Source organism: Chaetodon trifascialis, chromosome 19 (genome assembly GCF_039877785.1).
Source record: "Chaetodon trifascialis isolate fChaTrf1 chromosome 19, fChaTrf1.hap1, whole genome shotgun sequence".
NCBI classification, from domain to species: domain Eukaryota; kingdom Metazoa; phylum Chordata; class Actinopteri; order Chaetodontiformes; family Chaetodontidae; genus Chaetodon; species Chaetodon trifascialis.
The window spans coordinates 8,532,126-8,548,189 of NC_092074.1; the positions used below are offsets into that span (position 1 = coordinate 8,532,126).

Consider the following 16,064-nt stretch of genomic DNA (forward strand, 5'->3'; position numbering starts at 1 on the left):
CAAGAGAACAACAGCTGCCTTAAACTGAGCTACATAACATATCTGACGTTTGTTTGATATTCTGCACATTTCTCAGACTACTCAGGCAAAACTGGCTGACCTATACTCCACTGCCTCCTCCTGGCGTTGTCAAACTGCTGCCGCAGTACCAGGAAGTCGATGACATCAGGCATGTCGTGGTATCTGCGACAAGACAAAAATGTACACATTAATTCAAAGACTGCAACAAAGCTACGAAGAAATAGATAAAACAGCCGCATTAACAGTGGAAAATAGATGAAACACATACAATTAGAGTAGCAGTTTGCCATTCCCATGACAGCCTTTACTTTTGTATTGTCAGTCAACTGGATGAAATATTTTCTGAGTATGTATTGTGTCGTATGAGAAAAAATGATATATTTAAACTTAGCATGTTTCACAGAAGCACAGGACGTGTCACATGGGGATGCTTACTTCATAGAGAAGGATCCTCCGGTCAGTTTGCCGGTGTCAGGGTCCAGGAAGGACAGCTTCAGACAGCAGAGTGTGGGCAGGCCGACCTCATACTTGATGCCAACTATCTTCATCAGCTCCTGCTCCTGAACACCACAAATACAAGAACATGTAACACAAATGAATATCACTGTTAGGTTAGACACAGATCGATGCACTACGTTTCATCTCCTATTAATATGCATCATTTTCAGTGCTGTGGGCTGACAGGGCGCTAGCAATGCTACAGTAAGTTTTTCCATCTGAGAAAAAGTGAAACTGCAGAGAGCGATGCTTCAGAGTTGCCAGGCCTGTTTGTTCAAATTACAGTAAAAAAAACAAGAACCCCGCATTTCACACATTCAGGCAATACATTCAGAAAGATGCACGCTGTGCCTGCCATGCATTACAGACTGCTGTCTGCACACAAACCGCTATTTCTGCCTCCACACACGGAAGTGAAAAATATAGCCAGTACAAATGCAATCCCAGGAGCTGCTACTTTTAAGTGTTAAGGTCTTTTTTGATTCTTTTAGAGGAATGAAGCTTTGTTCTCTGTAGACATTTTTCTCTTAGCCGGGGTATATTTTTAGGACGGAAAAGGGATTAAAGTAATCATTAAAGTGAAACCAGACAAGCACCTGATATAGAAGAAATACCGGGAAGAGGTTTGCAAGCTAAAGACTGAGTGTGCCATGTGCAGCAGTGAACGAGTACATCTTTGTAGCGTGAAACTGCGGAGCGGTTCGTAGGTGCTGCTGTGTATGCTGCGGAAGAGTGTTTGTTCTTTTTTAGCCAAAGTTTCTCACTGTGATTTTTATTTTTATGTTCAGTAATGACTTGTTATTAATTCAATGGTACAAATGTATTCCCTCTGTGTGAGGACTGTGTTGATTTTTGCTGCTTGGCTGTGCTGTGATATGAGGAGCTTCTCCTCAGTGGTTGTGGGCCCACAGATAAAGACACAATATAAATCTCTAGATACACGGCATCTAAAGAGCCCTGTCTCTCTTCAGAGACTCCTCAATCCATCTTTGTCACACCGCTTCTTACCCGTAGCTCCATTTTGTGCCAGGGCTGCTTCTTAGGATTGATGCTGTAAATCTTTTTTTGTTTAGCCATCTCCACATATGCTTCATGGCCCTGTCTGAAGTAGTATACCTGCAGGCACACAACACGCACAAACATCAATTGAAATATACCACAGAAATGCGTCTTGTATATTTTTCAGGAAAGTAACTCTACTTAAAAAACAACTTAACACACTGTCAGTCAGCGTGCCCCTTGCTTTCTTCTGTGTAATGGCCATCACAGCCTCATGAGGCCGCTAAAATTAGTCTTGTTGCCATGTAAAACATGAGCCGTTGTTTTGGTATGAGTGGCGCACACATGGTGAGGACACTGTAACAGAAACAGGCAGTGTGTACCTCGTCTCCCATCTGGGGTATGTAAGGACATCTGCGGGGGACTGTGTCTGTGATCCAGGCAGAGGGAAGCCACTCCTCCAGAGTTAGCCCTTGATCCTGAAGCTCTGTCCTCTGAATGACACGCAAGGGAATACTCATTAACAGTTTGAAACTTGATGATTTGCATTATGTACCATTTGCTTTCTTCTCCAAAACTTAAATGTGTTTTGGGAGGGAAAAGAAAAGCCGTCACTAATGACAAACCTTCCTCTTCTCCTTTGGCTTCTTCTTCTTTGGTAATGCGCCGTCTTTGTCGGCTTTCTCTTTCTTCCTTTCTTTCTTCCCGTCCCTCTTCTTCTCTCCGTCCTCCTCGGAGCCGCTGCTTTTCTTTTTCACTTTCACACTCTTTTTGGGCGGTTCAAGGTTGATCCCCGCGTCCGCTGTCCAGTCCGAATAATCGCTGGAGTAGTCGCTGCAAATACATCACGGAGAGAGGATTAAACACACAGATGCATCTGCTCGCGTTTAGGTTTTGAATCGCAGACAGCGGAGGAGATAGCTGATAGGATGAATGTGCGTGATATTCTTTCTGTATCTAACCTTGAACTACTGTGGTCATCCGGCCAGGGCTCCTTTCCCTCCTCCTCCTTCTCCTCCTCTGAAGAATGTCCGTTGATTTGCCGTACCTCCACCTCTCCCTGGAAACGCACATCCTTTTATGTTAGAACTCCAGACGAGCAGAATCAATCAGGCATCAGAAAAGTACCAATAAACAGTTTGTGTGTTGCAGTCATATTTATGAGCTGAGCAGTTTGGTGTGCTTGTATCAGCTTGATAGACTGGCTTCTTCTATGGACATAAACAAGATGCACATAAAGAGATAAGTGGTACTGAGCAGAGCTACACCCCCTGCCACATCTTTAAGGTTTCAATTGTGGCTGGATTACTTTTATAACAGGATGTTCTTTTGGAAAACGGACAAAGAGCGAAATGTAACATGCTCATATTCGTGTTATATTTCACAGCATTGCTGGAGTCAAAAGACAAACCAGAGGACAGTAACAGGTTAACATGCTAGCAAAGTCTGAATAGAGGGTGTTTGGTGAAGTCAGCTGATCTAAAATTGGACTAGAAGACAAACAAGTACAAAAGCAGTTCTAACAAGTTGGACGAGCCAACACAAATTGGAAAAATGACATCCCTCAAGTTAAAAAAACACACTGCCAGATTTTACTGCCTGAGTGGAAATCACTGGAACAGAACTATAAGACCTAAAAAAAATACCTACAACACAGACCTACTTCTGCTTTTTTACTTTCAAGAAGGGTTTACCACATAACTAAACAAGGCAGCAGCAGTACTGCATCTACCTCGGAGGTGCTCTCATCGTCATCAGCAGCCTCGGCGCTCTGGCGGCTCGTCTCCTCCATGGCGGCGCGGGTGTGATAGCCGTGGTTACCCTGGCTCCTCCTCCCCTCGTCAGCTACACACTCCGATGTCAGATGAACCTGAAACAGCACAGAATGGAGCGCGGAAATCACGCAAAGTCAGGCTATACCGATAGTTAAAGAAACAAGAAACAACAACAACCACAAGAAACAACAACAAGAAAAATAACTATATCCTTGTAGAACAATAAAGTTAGTGTATAATAGCTCGTGTGTGTGTGTGTGTTAATTCACTTACCCTGCTCTCTTTGGGCAGAGAGTGGATGGTGCGCCTCCTCCTTTCTGACTGATAAATATTGATCTCCTCCTCCCCTTTAGCCTCACGCCAGTTCACCTGTCTCCTACACAATAAACACACACCATCATGAACTCACTTCCAAAAGCAGCTGTGTGTGTTAGTGTGTGTGTGTGCGCGCGCGCCTGTGTTACCTGACAGAGGCGTCCTCCAGCTCAGGGACCAGCACCCTGCGGCTCCAGGCCACCAGGTCTCCCTCTGTGGCCATCTGGCTGCGTGGGGCGTTGCTGTGCATCTGGCGGACACCCTCGATCTGCCCGCTGCGACGCAGACCCACATTGGGCGGAGAATGCACCTCTGTGGGGGAACCCACCGATCCTGAGGGAGAGAGATGGCAGAGAGGAAAAATTAGTGCTCAACAGCATTTAAGTGATCAACTTTTGGGCGAAATCATAGCACTTGTTAATATACTTGATAAATGATGAGGATGTTGACACCAACTCATCCAGTAAGTCATTCACTCAGGTGCTGCATATGCTAACATCTCAGTACCTTAAAGTGATGGCAGATGGCTCAAATCATCTCTAAAGTGAGCGAATTAGGATTTGTAGCTCTAAAATAAATGGGGAAAAGATTACAACCAGTGATTACTGATTAGCCACTGAAATATTCCACTAGAATTCCATAAAGCTCAAGGTGACGTCTTCAGATTGCTTATTTGGTCCGACCAACACTTGAAAATCTAAAAGCATTCAGTTTACTATCACATAAGTTGTCATTAATGATGTGTTTGTGTTGATCAGTCAATTGTCTACTTGTTTCAGCAAGTGAAAGTGACTGAGTGAGAGATAGAGAGACTTGAGAACAAATAATGACTTAAACTAGCAGTCAGGTGTCAGGTGCTGAATTCAAGCTGCAGTAGGCAACAACTGAACACACACTACACGAAACCCTCCAGCTCTCTCCGCTGCCTCTGCTAATCCGCTCCTACCAAACCCACAAGTATGAACAGCAGCAGGAGGAGTCGGTTGCGCTCATAGGACCCATCATCACAAACTGCAGGATTTCCCACCATTGGATCAGACTTTCACTTTTGCTTTCTTCAGCAGTGGCACGGCACTAAAACAAAGCATGGGGGGAAGGTCTGGCAATGCATGACAAGGCTTTCGCCATCTGAGGGGACGTGCGTGCACATCTGCATTTGTGGACCAGCCAATAGCAACACCCCCCCTCTCTGAAATGTCCTGCGTCTCCCATCATGGGCTAGATTTTCTAAAGCCTGAAAATGGAGCCAAGAGCAGGTAAAGGAGTCTAGTTTTCTCTCAGATCACTTGAATTACATCATGCTGAAAGGTTACTATGGATTTTTACTCAATAATGCCAAAAATAAAGTGCCTACCACAGCATTAATGATATGTCACGTAAAAAAACAAAATCTAACGGAATTCACAAAGCAATACAATAAAGACACTCATGATGTTGTTACTACAAAGGCACTGTTAAATAAAGCCAGCTGCATGCAGGCAATTACTTATCAAAGTGTATGTTAATGTGTCAGCATGGAGCACCTGGATGATTTAGATCTACTGTGTGTTTTCATCACTTAACGGCCAAAAGGCTAATCTCCCACTGGTGACACACTGATGTATTATGCAGAGCTCTTTGAGACAGTTTTATTTAGTTTCACATTCCAAGCATGTGATTAGCTAAAATAACCAGAATAACACTGCTGCTCCTCCAGTTGCAGGTGGAAATTAAAAGTAAATGGCAGAGCCTGTGAAGCACACAGACAAGCTGCCCACACTACAATAGTATGACCTTCCTGTCGTGACGCATTCTTACCTCTGCTGGCCCTGGTAGAGGCTGAGACGTCATTCGTTCCAAGTCTTTGGTCCTGTTCCTGCTGCAGCCTCTGAATCATAGTATCCAGCGGACTCGGACCGTCCACCGCCTGCTCGCTCACCACTTGGTTCAGGCCTAGCAGACAGAAATGGAGTCAGAGAGAGAGAGACTTAAAAAGTGCAAGAGAAACAGAAAGAGAGAGTAGAGTGTAAAAAGCTTAAATACATAAAGAAGATCATGACTGTTTTATAATATCTGTATGTACACGTTGCTTTATTGCATTCATTTTCACTTCTATGTAGTGGAAGGGAGCGAAAAGAGTCTCTACTCTGCACAGCACTCGACACTCAACTTCAAAGAAGAAAATAGGGCAAGGGGTTTTTCCCAAAATCCTGCACAGTCACCTCAAAACCAGCATGCTTTTTTAAAACTTTTCAAGGGCAAGGTTAGGTTAACACTATTCTATAAACGGAAAAACTGAGCACACAGAAGGAAAATACAACATATACAGCAAAAACTAAATTTCAGGCCCGCTAGTTAAAAGCTGTATTGAAGAGATACGTTTTAAGCTTTCTTCTGGAAACATTCAGCGAGCTGGCTTCCCTGATATCTATGGGTAGCGTGTTCCAGGGCAGTAACTGATTAAGGCTGCATCCCCGATTTTCTTTCAGCTGTTGCTGGAAACCTTCAATAGACCAGCAGCAGATGATCACAGTGTTCTTGCAGGCAACTACTGAACAAGGGAGTTAGCAGGGTAGCTTGGTTCTAGCCCATTAAGGGCTTTGTACACGAGGAGGAGGACCTTAAAATCAATTCTGTTACAGGAAGCCAGAGCTGAGCAGCTGAAACTGGACTAATGCGCTCTCTACTCTTGGTTCTGGTTAATAGCCAAACTGCACAGTCTGTAATGAGCTTAGGTGGTTTTTTTGAGGGGAGACCAGTAAATATGTGTTACAATAATCGAGTCATCTTGAAATAAAGATATGAATTCCTGTTTCAGCATCTGTTTGATTTAGAAATGGTTGCATTGTCTCTCTCTATGTTTACGAGGTGGAAAAATTATGTTTTGTCACCTTATTGTGGGACCTGAGGTTTACATCTGAATCTAGGAAACAGGAAATGGATACAGCATATTCCGAATTAGATGTTATTCTGATCAACAGACTTTTGGGTTTGCACGAATATGGCAACACCAATGTTTTCAAGAAGCCGGTTGAATGAATCAAAGTCTTGTCGTTATAAATATCATTTTGTTAATTGCAGTACGCACGGCTGCATGTACACAGGAATATTAGCGTAAGATTCATTTTCATTAGCAATGTAAACAGTATAATATGAATGTTGCCTTTTTGAGAATAAGGCCACAAACTGGAATATTTTGTGCGTGTTGTCTCCTTCACCTGTCTCCACTGTGCACTTGTCATACATTTCATTAACAACTGATTGTTTCTGTTTATATCCTTGCCCGGATTTTAAACTGCCTTATTAATTCTACTTTTAATTGCCAATGCTGGTGTAGTTTCAGTAAAAGCATCTCATTGAGCACACTTGAAGACCACTAATGGTCCTGTCAGGCTATCAGCAGTATGATCAGCTTGACAAAAGTGTCTTTGATGAGCTGACAGATGAATTGCTATTAGACAGCGTCACCTCCTCCAGGGTCTGATCTGAAGTGTAGAAGCAAGCGAGAGCAGAGTGGAGCTATAAATGAGTTCAAGCCCACAGACCATGAAGAGAAGAGATACTCCTGAGGGTCTGATTTCAGCCTCTGTACCTGAGGAAGTGACCCCCATCTGCGGGATCAGCTGCTCATCCCTGCAGCCCTCCCTGCCAGGCACCAGCCGCTGGTATCGAGGCGGGTGGGGGTTTCCGTCCACATCCACCAGGAAAGGAGGGGGCATTAGGTGTGGCGCCTGCTGAGTCTGCTCGTCCAGCACGTAATTGTTGGCATCTCGGATAAGTGGCCGGTAGTCGGTATGGAAGAACATCTGGTCCGCAATCTGAAAAGCAACAAGGAACATTTTAAAGACTTGTGTATACTTTCAATGAGGGTGTAAAAACGATCAAATGGCGATATGGGCATTTGGTCTTGGTCATAACAGGTGAGTATGTTGCTTTACAGTACCTTGTCATACTTGCTGCTGGAGCCAAAGCCAAAGATGAGCAGGTGTCCATGGGAGTCGGTGGCTGCGAAATGCTGCCCATCTGGACTACATTTGCAGTCAAACAACGCTCCGTGCCCTTGGCCCTCAATCTACCAACAGAGGCAGGGAGATATGAAAATAGGTGCAATAAGTGCTGTAATCACTGTATTACACTACCTTACCGTAGTTGTATGGCATGGACGCAGTCAACTCAAAATGTCTAGAACGCAACATCAGATGCAGTTTTCCACAAGCCACATGATTGGCACTTACAAGAATTGTTCTACAAGATTTGACTTTAATAATAAATGAAAACACGTTTATGATTCAGCCAGTAGCCAGGTGAAAATAACTGTTTTTCAGGTAAAAACAGGCTGGCAGAGTATCATTTCCAGCAGCAATAGTAACATAAACAGAGTCTGATAGATAGCAAGAGCAAGGATATCCACTATGACAAAGCAGAGCACCACCTGCAAAAGCTGAAACTTCATCAGCAGAACTCTTCTGACAGTCCTGCCTTTGCCTCATTCTGTGGGTTTTCCTTCACTCTCACAATTGCTTCATTCTCTCATTCTTCACAGTTTTTGCCTCGTTGTGCCTTATTTGATTTAAAAAGACAATACACCTGCCAGAAAGCACTTAAGTCACACAGTGCACAGTCCAACGCAGATGAACCTGACGCACTGAACCTTCAATCATCTTCTACTTAAGCAGATGTTGGACAGGACACATGCTATTAGCCAGCTGCAGGACAGGAACTAGAAGAACAGTACAATATCCTCTGTCAGAATTTGGGGAAACAAACAAATTCATATTTTTAAGTTAAAGAAGGACTAAACACTGATGAAACAGTGTTTGAAGACAGTTTGGAAAATTAAGAATGAGCAGCGCATGTCGGCTTGAAGCCATATTGCGAAGCGTGTGTTTGAAGCGTGATGCAGTGCGTCGATAGTGTCACATGGAAAAGCAGCAGCGCAACTGTGCTTGAACAGGCTTGACTCCATTCAAGCAAGACTGAATGAAAACCACATCCTTTCTCTTGTAAATGAAAATTGCAATTTATAGTCAGAGGGACATGAGTTCAGCTCCAGTGCTGAGCATGCTAACACGCTAACATGAGCAACCTTTAGAGAGATGCTGCTGTGTGACTGACATCACTGAGTCAGTTCTCTGGTGTTATGATTCATCAGGACTTGTGCTATTCTTACACTACATTTCAACTTTCACCATTGCCCTGTAATTGTCACTTGTGTCCTTGTGTCTGCAGAGGGCGCCATTTAGCGAACGTCACATGGTCGCACTTAAATTTCAAACTGATATTTGGGCCATTTCACAATCAGACACTTTGGGTTATTAAACAACACCATTCACAGAGAATGATCGACACCAAGATATGACCGGCTGATCAGCTCACTGAGTGACTCACTCATTATGAGGCTGTGATTTATGTTGTCCTTGGTTACCATAGAGACACAAGCAGGAAATACAACAGCAATGACAATGATTAACACACTATGTGAATATGTACAGTGACATATGCACATCAGTGTGGTGTCATGATTTCACTCTAGCCTGGACTCATGCCCACAGCCACACACAGAGCATTAAGTGTCAGGGGAAATTCTAGCACGGAGGTGAGAGAAAGCCAGACGGCAAAGAGAGAAAGTGAAAGTAATGAGAGAGGGGAAGAACAGTGACGGGTGAGAGGGAAAGAGTGTGAGACGAACAGTGATACTCTGAAAGGAAAGGGAAAGCATGTGGAGTGGCAGAGAAGCAAAGACTCAAGGAATAAGTTAACTTAATGCTAATCCGTGTGTCTTTTTACTGATTCACTGTGCATATAGCCAAAGACAAGACAGTGAGAATGAGACATAGAGACATAGAGGACAGGGTCAAGAGTCTCACCATGTTGAAATAGGAGCGGATCTTAACTCCTCTGGCCAGGTCCCACACAATGCAATTCCCATCATGCCCCGCTGAAAAAAGGATTCTCGGATCGAAGGGGTGGGGCTCCAGAACAAACACCTCGTCCTCATGACCCTGTCATTAACCAACATGAACATCTACATTAAGACCCTCCAAGAAAGAAACAAAGAAATGATCAGTGTTTTTTAACACTCAAGGTTCGTCACTCTTCCTGTGAGTGTGTTTAAGGGCTATCTGACAGCTGAGTTTTCAGAGATGATGATACCAGTGTCCGCGTTTTCTTTTTTGGCTTTTCTTCTGAGTTTGAGTTAGAGTGTGGATACCTGACCTAGGGCTCAGATGGTTCAGTCACATCGCCTGGGCTCGCTTACCAGACACGGCACTTTTAAGTTCTTTAAGTGAAAACGTAGGCAGCGAAGTCGACTGTATGGAGGCATTTCAATTTAGTCGTCAGTGCAGATAATAACAAAGCAGTTGGTTATGTAAAATGCAAAATGTGTGGGGCTCTGATAAGATACGACAGCAAGAAGACTGGGAATCCAGCCTTGCAGCAACATGTGGACAGAGGGTGCAGGATGCTGCGTGGCAGGCCGGGTAACTCTAACTCAGCACGTCAGGCTCAGTTACTGCTCTTTTGGACCGGGGTCAGGTTCGAACAGAAAAACGCATCCCGAGCCGCACTCTAGCTTGAACACACTGCTTTTAAAGCAGCTATCAAATGTCCCATGTCACTGAATGCATCACTAAGAAGAGCCTCTGAGAGAACCTTCCCATGAGATTACTTTTCATACTGTGTTGCACGTGTGTATCTGTGTTTGCAACTGCTGTGCTCGCATGTGAATGTGTTTAATCGCTACATACCATGAGGACGTGGACGAGGTTGCCGGTGGTGGAGTTCCACACCTTCAGCGTCAGGTTGTTGGCCGCTGTGATGACTGTGCTGTCATGGCGATCCCATGCTACCATGGTAACCTTCAGCTTAGTCACCTTGTCTTCCAGCGGAGGAGGGTTGTACTTCCTGTTGGGAAAGATGTTCACACACTCACGGCAAAGAAAACACATGTTGCAAAATGCTTAAAATGTCATTAAATGTACTTCTGTACTTTCCAGCTTTCGTTTTACCGTGATGTACGCACATGTAACTGTACAACAGCTAAGCTTTTGTTATCACAAAAATTCCTGATCTTTCCTGCTTCAAATTTGTATTTATTGTCATTGCTGTCTCATGTTTGCTGTGTTCATTCAGGCAATAAAGACTTAGATAGCCTGTCATCTCCATTCATCCACTGTCTGTGATGGCTGCAGTAAATCTATATTCTGTCTGCAAACAGTCGGTTAATCAATCACTGTGTCACGCTCCACGCCACAGGTGTGAAGATCTTTTTTTTTTCCCCTTGAACTTAATTATTTATGTGCTGTCGATCATGCAGTCGGTCACTATACTCTGAACAGATAAAGGCAGGGGTAAATAATTTCAAGAAAAGCATTTTGTTGCCAGCACAAAGGGCGTCAAGTCTCTTTAAATACTTCTCCTGAAATGTTTTACTTCAATCCAGTGTGTAGTTTTCATCAGGGAGCCTTCACACCCTTTAGGTCCGGCACTTTCGTACACAGCATGATTGATTTTGGTCAAATTTAGAGCGACATTATAACCCACAGGATCTTCCCAACCCACAGCTCTGAGCTCCGAACACAGCAGCGCTGGTGGAAAAGCCAGACTTTGACAGCCGCACACACACATACCCGGGTAATTTGGTCTGCATGTCCAGCAGAATGCTCCTCCAGCCCTGAGGCTGCAGCTGCCAGATTCGTGCTGTACCATCCCTGCTGCCGCTGACAAACCTAAAACACACAAACACACACACACACACACACACACACACACACACACACACACACACACACACTGATTTGTGAACACAGATTCATGCAGCGGCTGAACTGTAAATATAACACTAGTTCTATTTTAGCTTTCTGCAGTACAATGAATGCTTTCATCTTCACACATCAGGGTACACTAATTGTATGTACCCCCACCCCTCTGTCTCCTCCACCCCTCCGCCACCTCTCCTTTTTGCATAGACAGTCTACCTCCCTCACTGCTGAGATTACAGCAACCCAGGGGAATTACAGCTGAGCTTGTTTTTCTGCAAACTCCACACAGGCACACACAATTTAACACCCAGAGAGTGTATGATATGCGCAAGTGTGTGTGTCTATGAGTGCGTGCGTGAGAGGACGCGTTTCAGAGCATGCATCAAATAGCAAGTAAAGTTGGTGTTTCTGCTGACATCATCAAGTCACATTACAACACTCGGAGGTTCCATAAAAACACACAGCGGTGCACACACAAAAATTAACTCCACCTATTATGCAGCTCACGTTCACACACACGCGCGCACACACACACATCAACTGTGCAAACCTACCTGTCACTGCCATGTGAAAATTGGATGCTGTCAACTTTGTCCTAAGTGAGAAAAATAAAGGAGAAAAACAAGACGAGTCATGACAATTTCATCGTGTACTACCAATAAATCATGTTACTGTTGTTTATTTTTCAAAGTCTCAACATCAACCCGCTCGAGAACTTACTTTTTCCAGAGCTTTCGACTGCATCTCGCCCTCTTCCTCAGTCGCAGGAGTCCGCTCAGTTGTCATGGAGAATAATAGCCAATCTTTTTCATGACAACAACATCTCCATGACAACTGGGCAGACTCCATCTGCTGAGGAAGTCTGTGAGATACGAGTTCAAAGTGTTTTTGGTCACGCGACTGTTTCCAAGGTCAAGAATGAACGTTCATGCTCCATATTTCAGGATTTTTAGAAATATTCTGTCGACTGAGGTGGAAGCAAAACGTAGTTCTTACATTCAAAAAAAAAAAATAGAAAATCTCTTAAACCTGTTAATTCCTCATCAAAACAATATACTTGTTGACTCACCGTATGGGACTCAAGTTCAGAGATCTTCTCTGGTTGGCCTGACCCGAAGTAGTACACTCTGATGATGTGATCGGTGCTTCCTGTGGCCAGGAACATACCACCTGGACACACAGACACAGACAGCGTCTGAGTAACAAAATCCATACATACAGTACTATTTCTTTACATGTATAATGTAAAAAACTTAATGTGCACTTTACGGATCAAATTGTGGTGAAACAAAAACAGACTGAGTGCAAACTTTGTGCAAAAGAAACTTTAAAGTCATCAATCTCACGCTTAAGGTCAATAACATCTCCAAACAGAAACATACTGTGAAGCGCATTTATTCCACACTTACTGACAAGCGGTCGGTCCACTTGAGCGCGGCTGTCTGCCATGCTAGCTCTCCACTTAATCTGGCCTAATTGTGCACACTTTTTCAGCTCTGTTGCCATTTCCCCTCCCTCTCAAAGCATGCATGAATATCAAAAGCAAGCTGCGCCTCACCTGCGCTGAATGAGGAGCAGATCATCTGGACGCCAGGTCTGGAACGCTCCATGAATTTACTGGGCCTCTGACTGGACACACACACACAGAAATAGACTTTTTAAACGTTTATTTTCAGAATATTCAGCACATGTTAAACAGTGAAAATTATTCTATGAAGCACTGAAGAAAATGCAAAGCAAATAGCCTCAAAACTGGAAGCTGAAATTGGCAGCAGCCAGAAAGAACGCGACAGATCATCCCAAATCTGTGTTTAGCTTCGATCACTACTGTCTGATCAAGACTGTTCTGCATAAAGTGAGAACATAAATATAACATACAGCACAATAAAAACCCTGTAAACTATGATTTTCACAAAAAGCTTAGCAATTTTTAGATGCAAGATGTGTGAGCGGCACTTGTGCATGTGAGGCTGTGCATACTGTCTTCATCTTGTGTTTCTCACCCAAACTTGAGCGTGCGTGCATCCCACTGCCAGAAGCAGATGGTGCCATCAGCTCCGGTGGAGGACAGGTAGCGCTTGGAGCCGCTACAGAGAGGGGAAAACTGCAAACACAACCAATTAGAGGTTACCACTGAGTATAATAGGGAATCATAAGACGCTGCTAACAATTGAGCAAAAAAAGAGGAAAGGATGGACGCACGGATAAATGTGGAAACATAAATAATAAAAGCTCAGAAACAAATTTTAAAGAGGCAACATGGAGGATGTCCCAATCTGTGTGTATAATCAAACATTTAGAGAATACGGCTGGCAGTGTTCTGTATTCTTCTGAATGCTGGCAAATCCCACAAGAAGACCAACAACAATGAACTGATCCCACCTAAAAGTACTGCCTGCATGGCCAAAGCCTGACAGAGCTTATTCCTCTGAGCCATAGACCTCCACTGTAGTCCTAAAACTATTCAAAACCCATGAATGAGCCACACTGTTGATCTGGATGACGTGTTCCTTCATTACAATGACCATGGACACTGTAGTTTATCTCGAGTAAATGCCACTTTAACTCTACCTACTATTATAAATACTTACTAGTGTGTGTATTACCTCAGTGATAAATCATCTCCAACAAATACTCTGTTTACTCTTCTTTGAGTAATGTTTACTAGAAAGTGCAATTCCCATCTGTTTCACAGAGTTTCACACATTTTCCATTTCATATTGCACACTTTTCCAGACCCAGTACATTTTTCATATTTGACATGTTTCTTATGTAAATAAATGGTTTTGAAAACCAACCGTTAACATGCAAATGGACTGTAGTAATAAAGCACTTTTCTGGTGTAGTCTAACACACACACACACACACACACACACACACACACAGGGAGCAGTTTACGGTAAGGTGACGTGTAGAATGCAGGGGCCAGAGATTGAACCATCGACCTCCTGATAAGTGGATGACTGCTCAACGTCCTGAGCCACTCCCGGCCCTTCTTAACATGTGTGCTACATTCTGACTATTACGTTGCCAAACAGGTGTCAGAAGTTTAAAGCTCGGTACTGTAGCTCATGCAAATCCATTAACACCAAACCAAATCCTGAGCCAGCCAGGCTTTACTGTACATTTGGGACTGTCAAGCAAGCCTTCAGAAAACTTACATTTAGAGGAGCCACTGTGGCCGTTCAGCTGCGTTACCTGTACTCATATTATTTTTCCTTTAGATACTGAATAAATAATGCCAGATTATTTTATAAATAACAACTGAAAATGAGCTGAATGGAAATACATATACAGGTATGGTTTCCTTAGAAAAGGCCACATCTCTGTGTGACTCATAAATGTTCAGACAAGCTTAGTATTTTCTTATTCGTGATGCTATGTATACACTGCACACAATTCAAAGATATTGCCACATTTTCTTGGGGCAAAGCTGTTTCGCAGGCTGTGACGTTCAGGAGTAGAGGCTGCTCTGTGAAGGAGAGTGTATTCAGTTGCACACCACACTTCTTGTCTTGCTTTCAGTGACATCAGGCTTGCTCTGGCCCACTCTCTTGAAACGCCATGAAAAACACTGTTTGCATGATGAATTAATTTGTAGAAATTCTGAATTTTATACTTCAGAAAACGGAGCAGGGGCAACAGTCTGGAAACACAAATATTTCTCTGTACTCTGTTTTCTATTTTCTATACTTATCCAGACCTGGAAATTACTAAAATTAAATTCCATACTTGTCATTACCACATAGGAACCCTGTTTCATGGGATTTCTTGACAATAAGAAAGCACAGAATAACATAAATAATACATTTCTGGTTGTGAAAGTCTGCTCGTGGAACTAATACTGGCATCTTATTACACATCAAATATCAGCCAATTATTACCTCATGTAAAATCCACAGTGGACTGCACTCCAGTTTCAGTTTGTCATGATCTAAATATTGTTTTGGTGTTTTGGAATACAATTACACTGAATGCATCATATTTGGGAGCAAAAATTAGCCAACATTCAAAATACGGATAAAGATATCAGCAAAGCTGCAACTTGTTGCCAGTGAGAGTTGCTTAAAAACTGTCCAGTTTGGATGAAGTTTCTACAGTGACTGTCACACACACACACACACACACACACACACACACACACACACACACACACACACACACACACACACACACACACACACACACGCACTCTACAGACACAGACACAGACAGGCTTGTGCAAGAATTGAAAATATTGTTGGTGACTTTCCAATCCTCTTTTTAAGCAAACCAAGACTGACACATACAACAAACATCACACCCTGACCACCCGCGTACCTGCAGTGAGGTGATAGAGGCTGCATGTCCTTCCAGGACAGCCAAAGGGGCGCAGGTCTGTAAGCACCACACTCTGATAGTCTTGTCACAGGACCCGGCAGCAATCATGGTGTTCTCATAGCTGACGGCCATGTCGGAGATCTCGGCGGCATGGCCACGCAGCGTCGCTAGCAGGCGCCCGTCGTCTGTTCCCCAGATCTTAACAAGGCAGTCGTCTGAGCCCTGGAAAAAAAAAAAAAAAAGAAAGAAAGCGCCGCCAATATGGTGTGAGTGAAGACTAGTATTTCATATAGTTTGAAAAGTGGCGTGTCAGCCTCTAAGGCACACTTCTAGTAACACAAATTAAACATGTCAAGTTCAAAAACATTTTAAAATATATGTGGGCATACTGCAG

The 16,064-nt window shown here is 43.5% G+C and overlaps 1 protein-coding gene across 3 annotated transcripts in view; it reads right to left on the bottom strand.

Annotated features, from left to right (window-relative positions):
- Window positions 1-16,064, bottom strand: part of phip (pleckstrin homology domain interacting protein) — a 33,194-nt gene that overhangs the window by 9,296 nt on the left and 7,834 nt on the right. For all 3 annotated transcript variants that reach the window (XM_070986896.1, XM_070986895.1, XM_070986897.1), the window contains 20 exons: window positions 15,671-15,892; window positions 13,354-13,454; window positions 12,909-12,979; window positions 12,420-12,520; window positions 11,905-11,945; window positions 11,219-11,317; window positions 10,337-10,493; window positions 9,455-9,589; window positions 7,531-7,659; window positions 7,180-7,405; window positions 5,406-5,540; window positions 3,758-3,941; window positions 3,567-3,669; window positions 3,251-3,388; window positions 2,481-2,578; window positions 2,145-2,352; window positions 1,902-2,012; window positions 1,528-1,635; window positions 457-581; window positions 101-183 (listed from right to left, as the gene is read on the bottom strand). In XM_070986896.1, coding sequence (XP_070842997.1) covers window positions 101-183; window positions 457-581; window positions 1,528-1,635; window positions 1,902-2,012; window positions 2,145-2,352; window positions 2,481-2,578; window positions 3,251-3,388; window positions 3,567-3,669; window positions 3,758-3,941; window positions 5,406-5,540; window positions 7,180-7,405; window positions 7,531-7,659; window positions 9,455-9,589; window positions 10,337-10,493; window positions 11,219-11,317; window positions 11,905-11,945; window positions 12,420-12,520; window positions 12,909-12,979; window positions 13,354-13,454; window positions 15,671-15,892 — 2,575 coding nt within the window. The remainder of the gene's footprint in view (window positions 1-100; window positions 184-456; window positions 582-1,527; window positions 1,636-1,901; window positions 2,013-2,144; window positions 2,353-2,480; window positions 2,579-3,250; window positions 3,389-3,566; window positions 3,670-3,757; window positions 3,942-5,405; window positions 5,541-7,179; window positions 7,406-7,530; window positions 7,660-9,454; window positions 9,590-10,336; window positions 10,494-11,218; window positions 11,318-11,904; window positions 11,946-12,419; window positions 12,521-12,908; window positions 12,980-13,353; window positions 13,455-15,670; window positions 15,893-16,064) is intronic.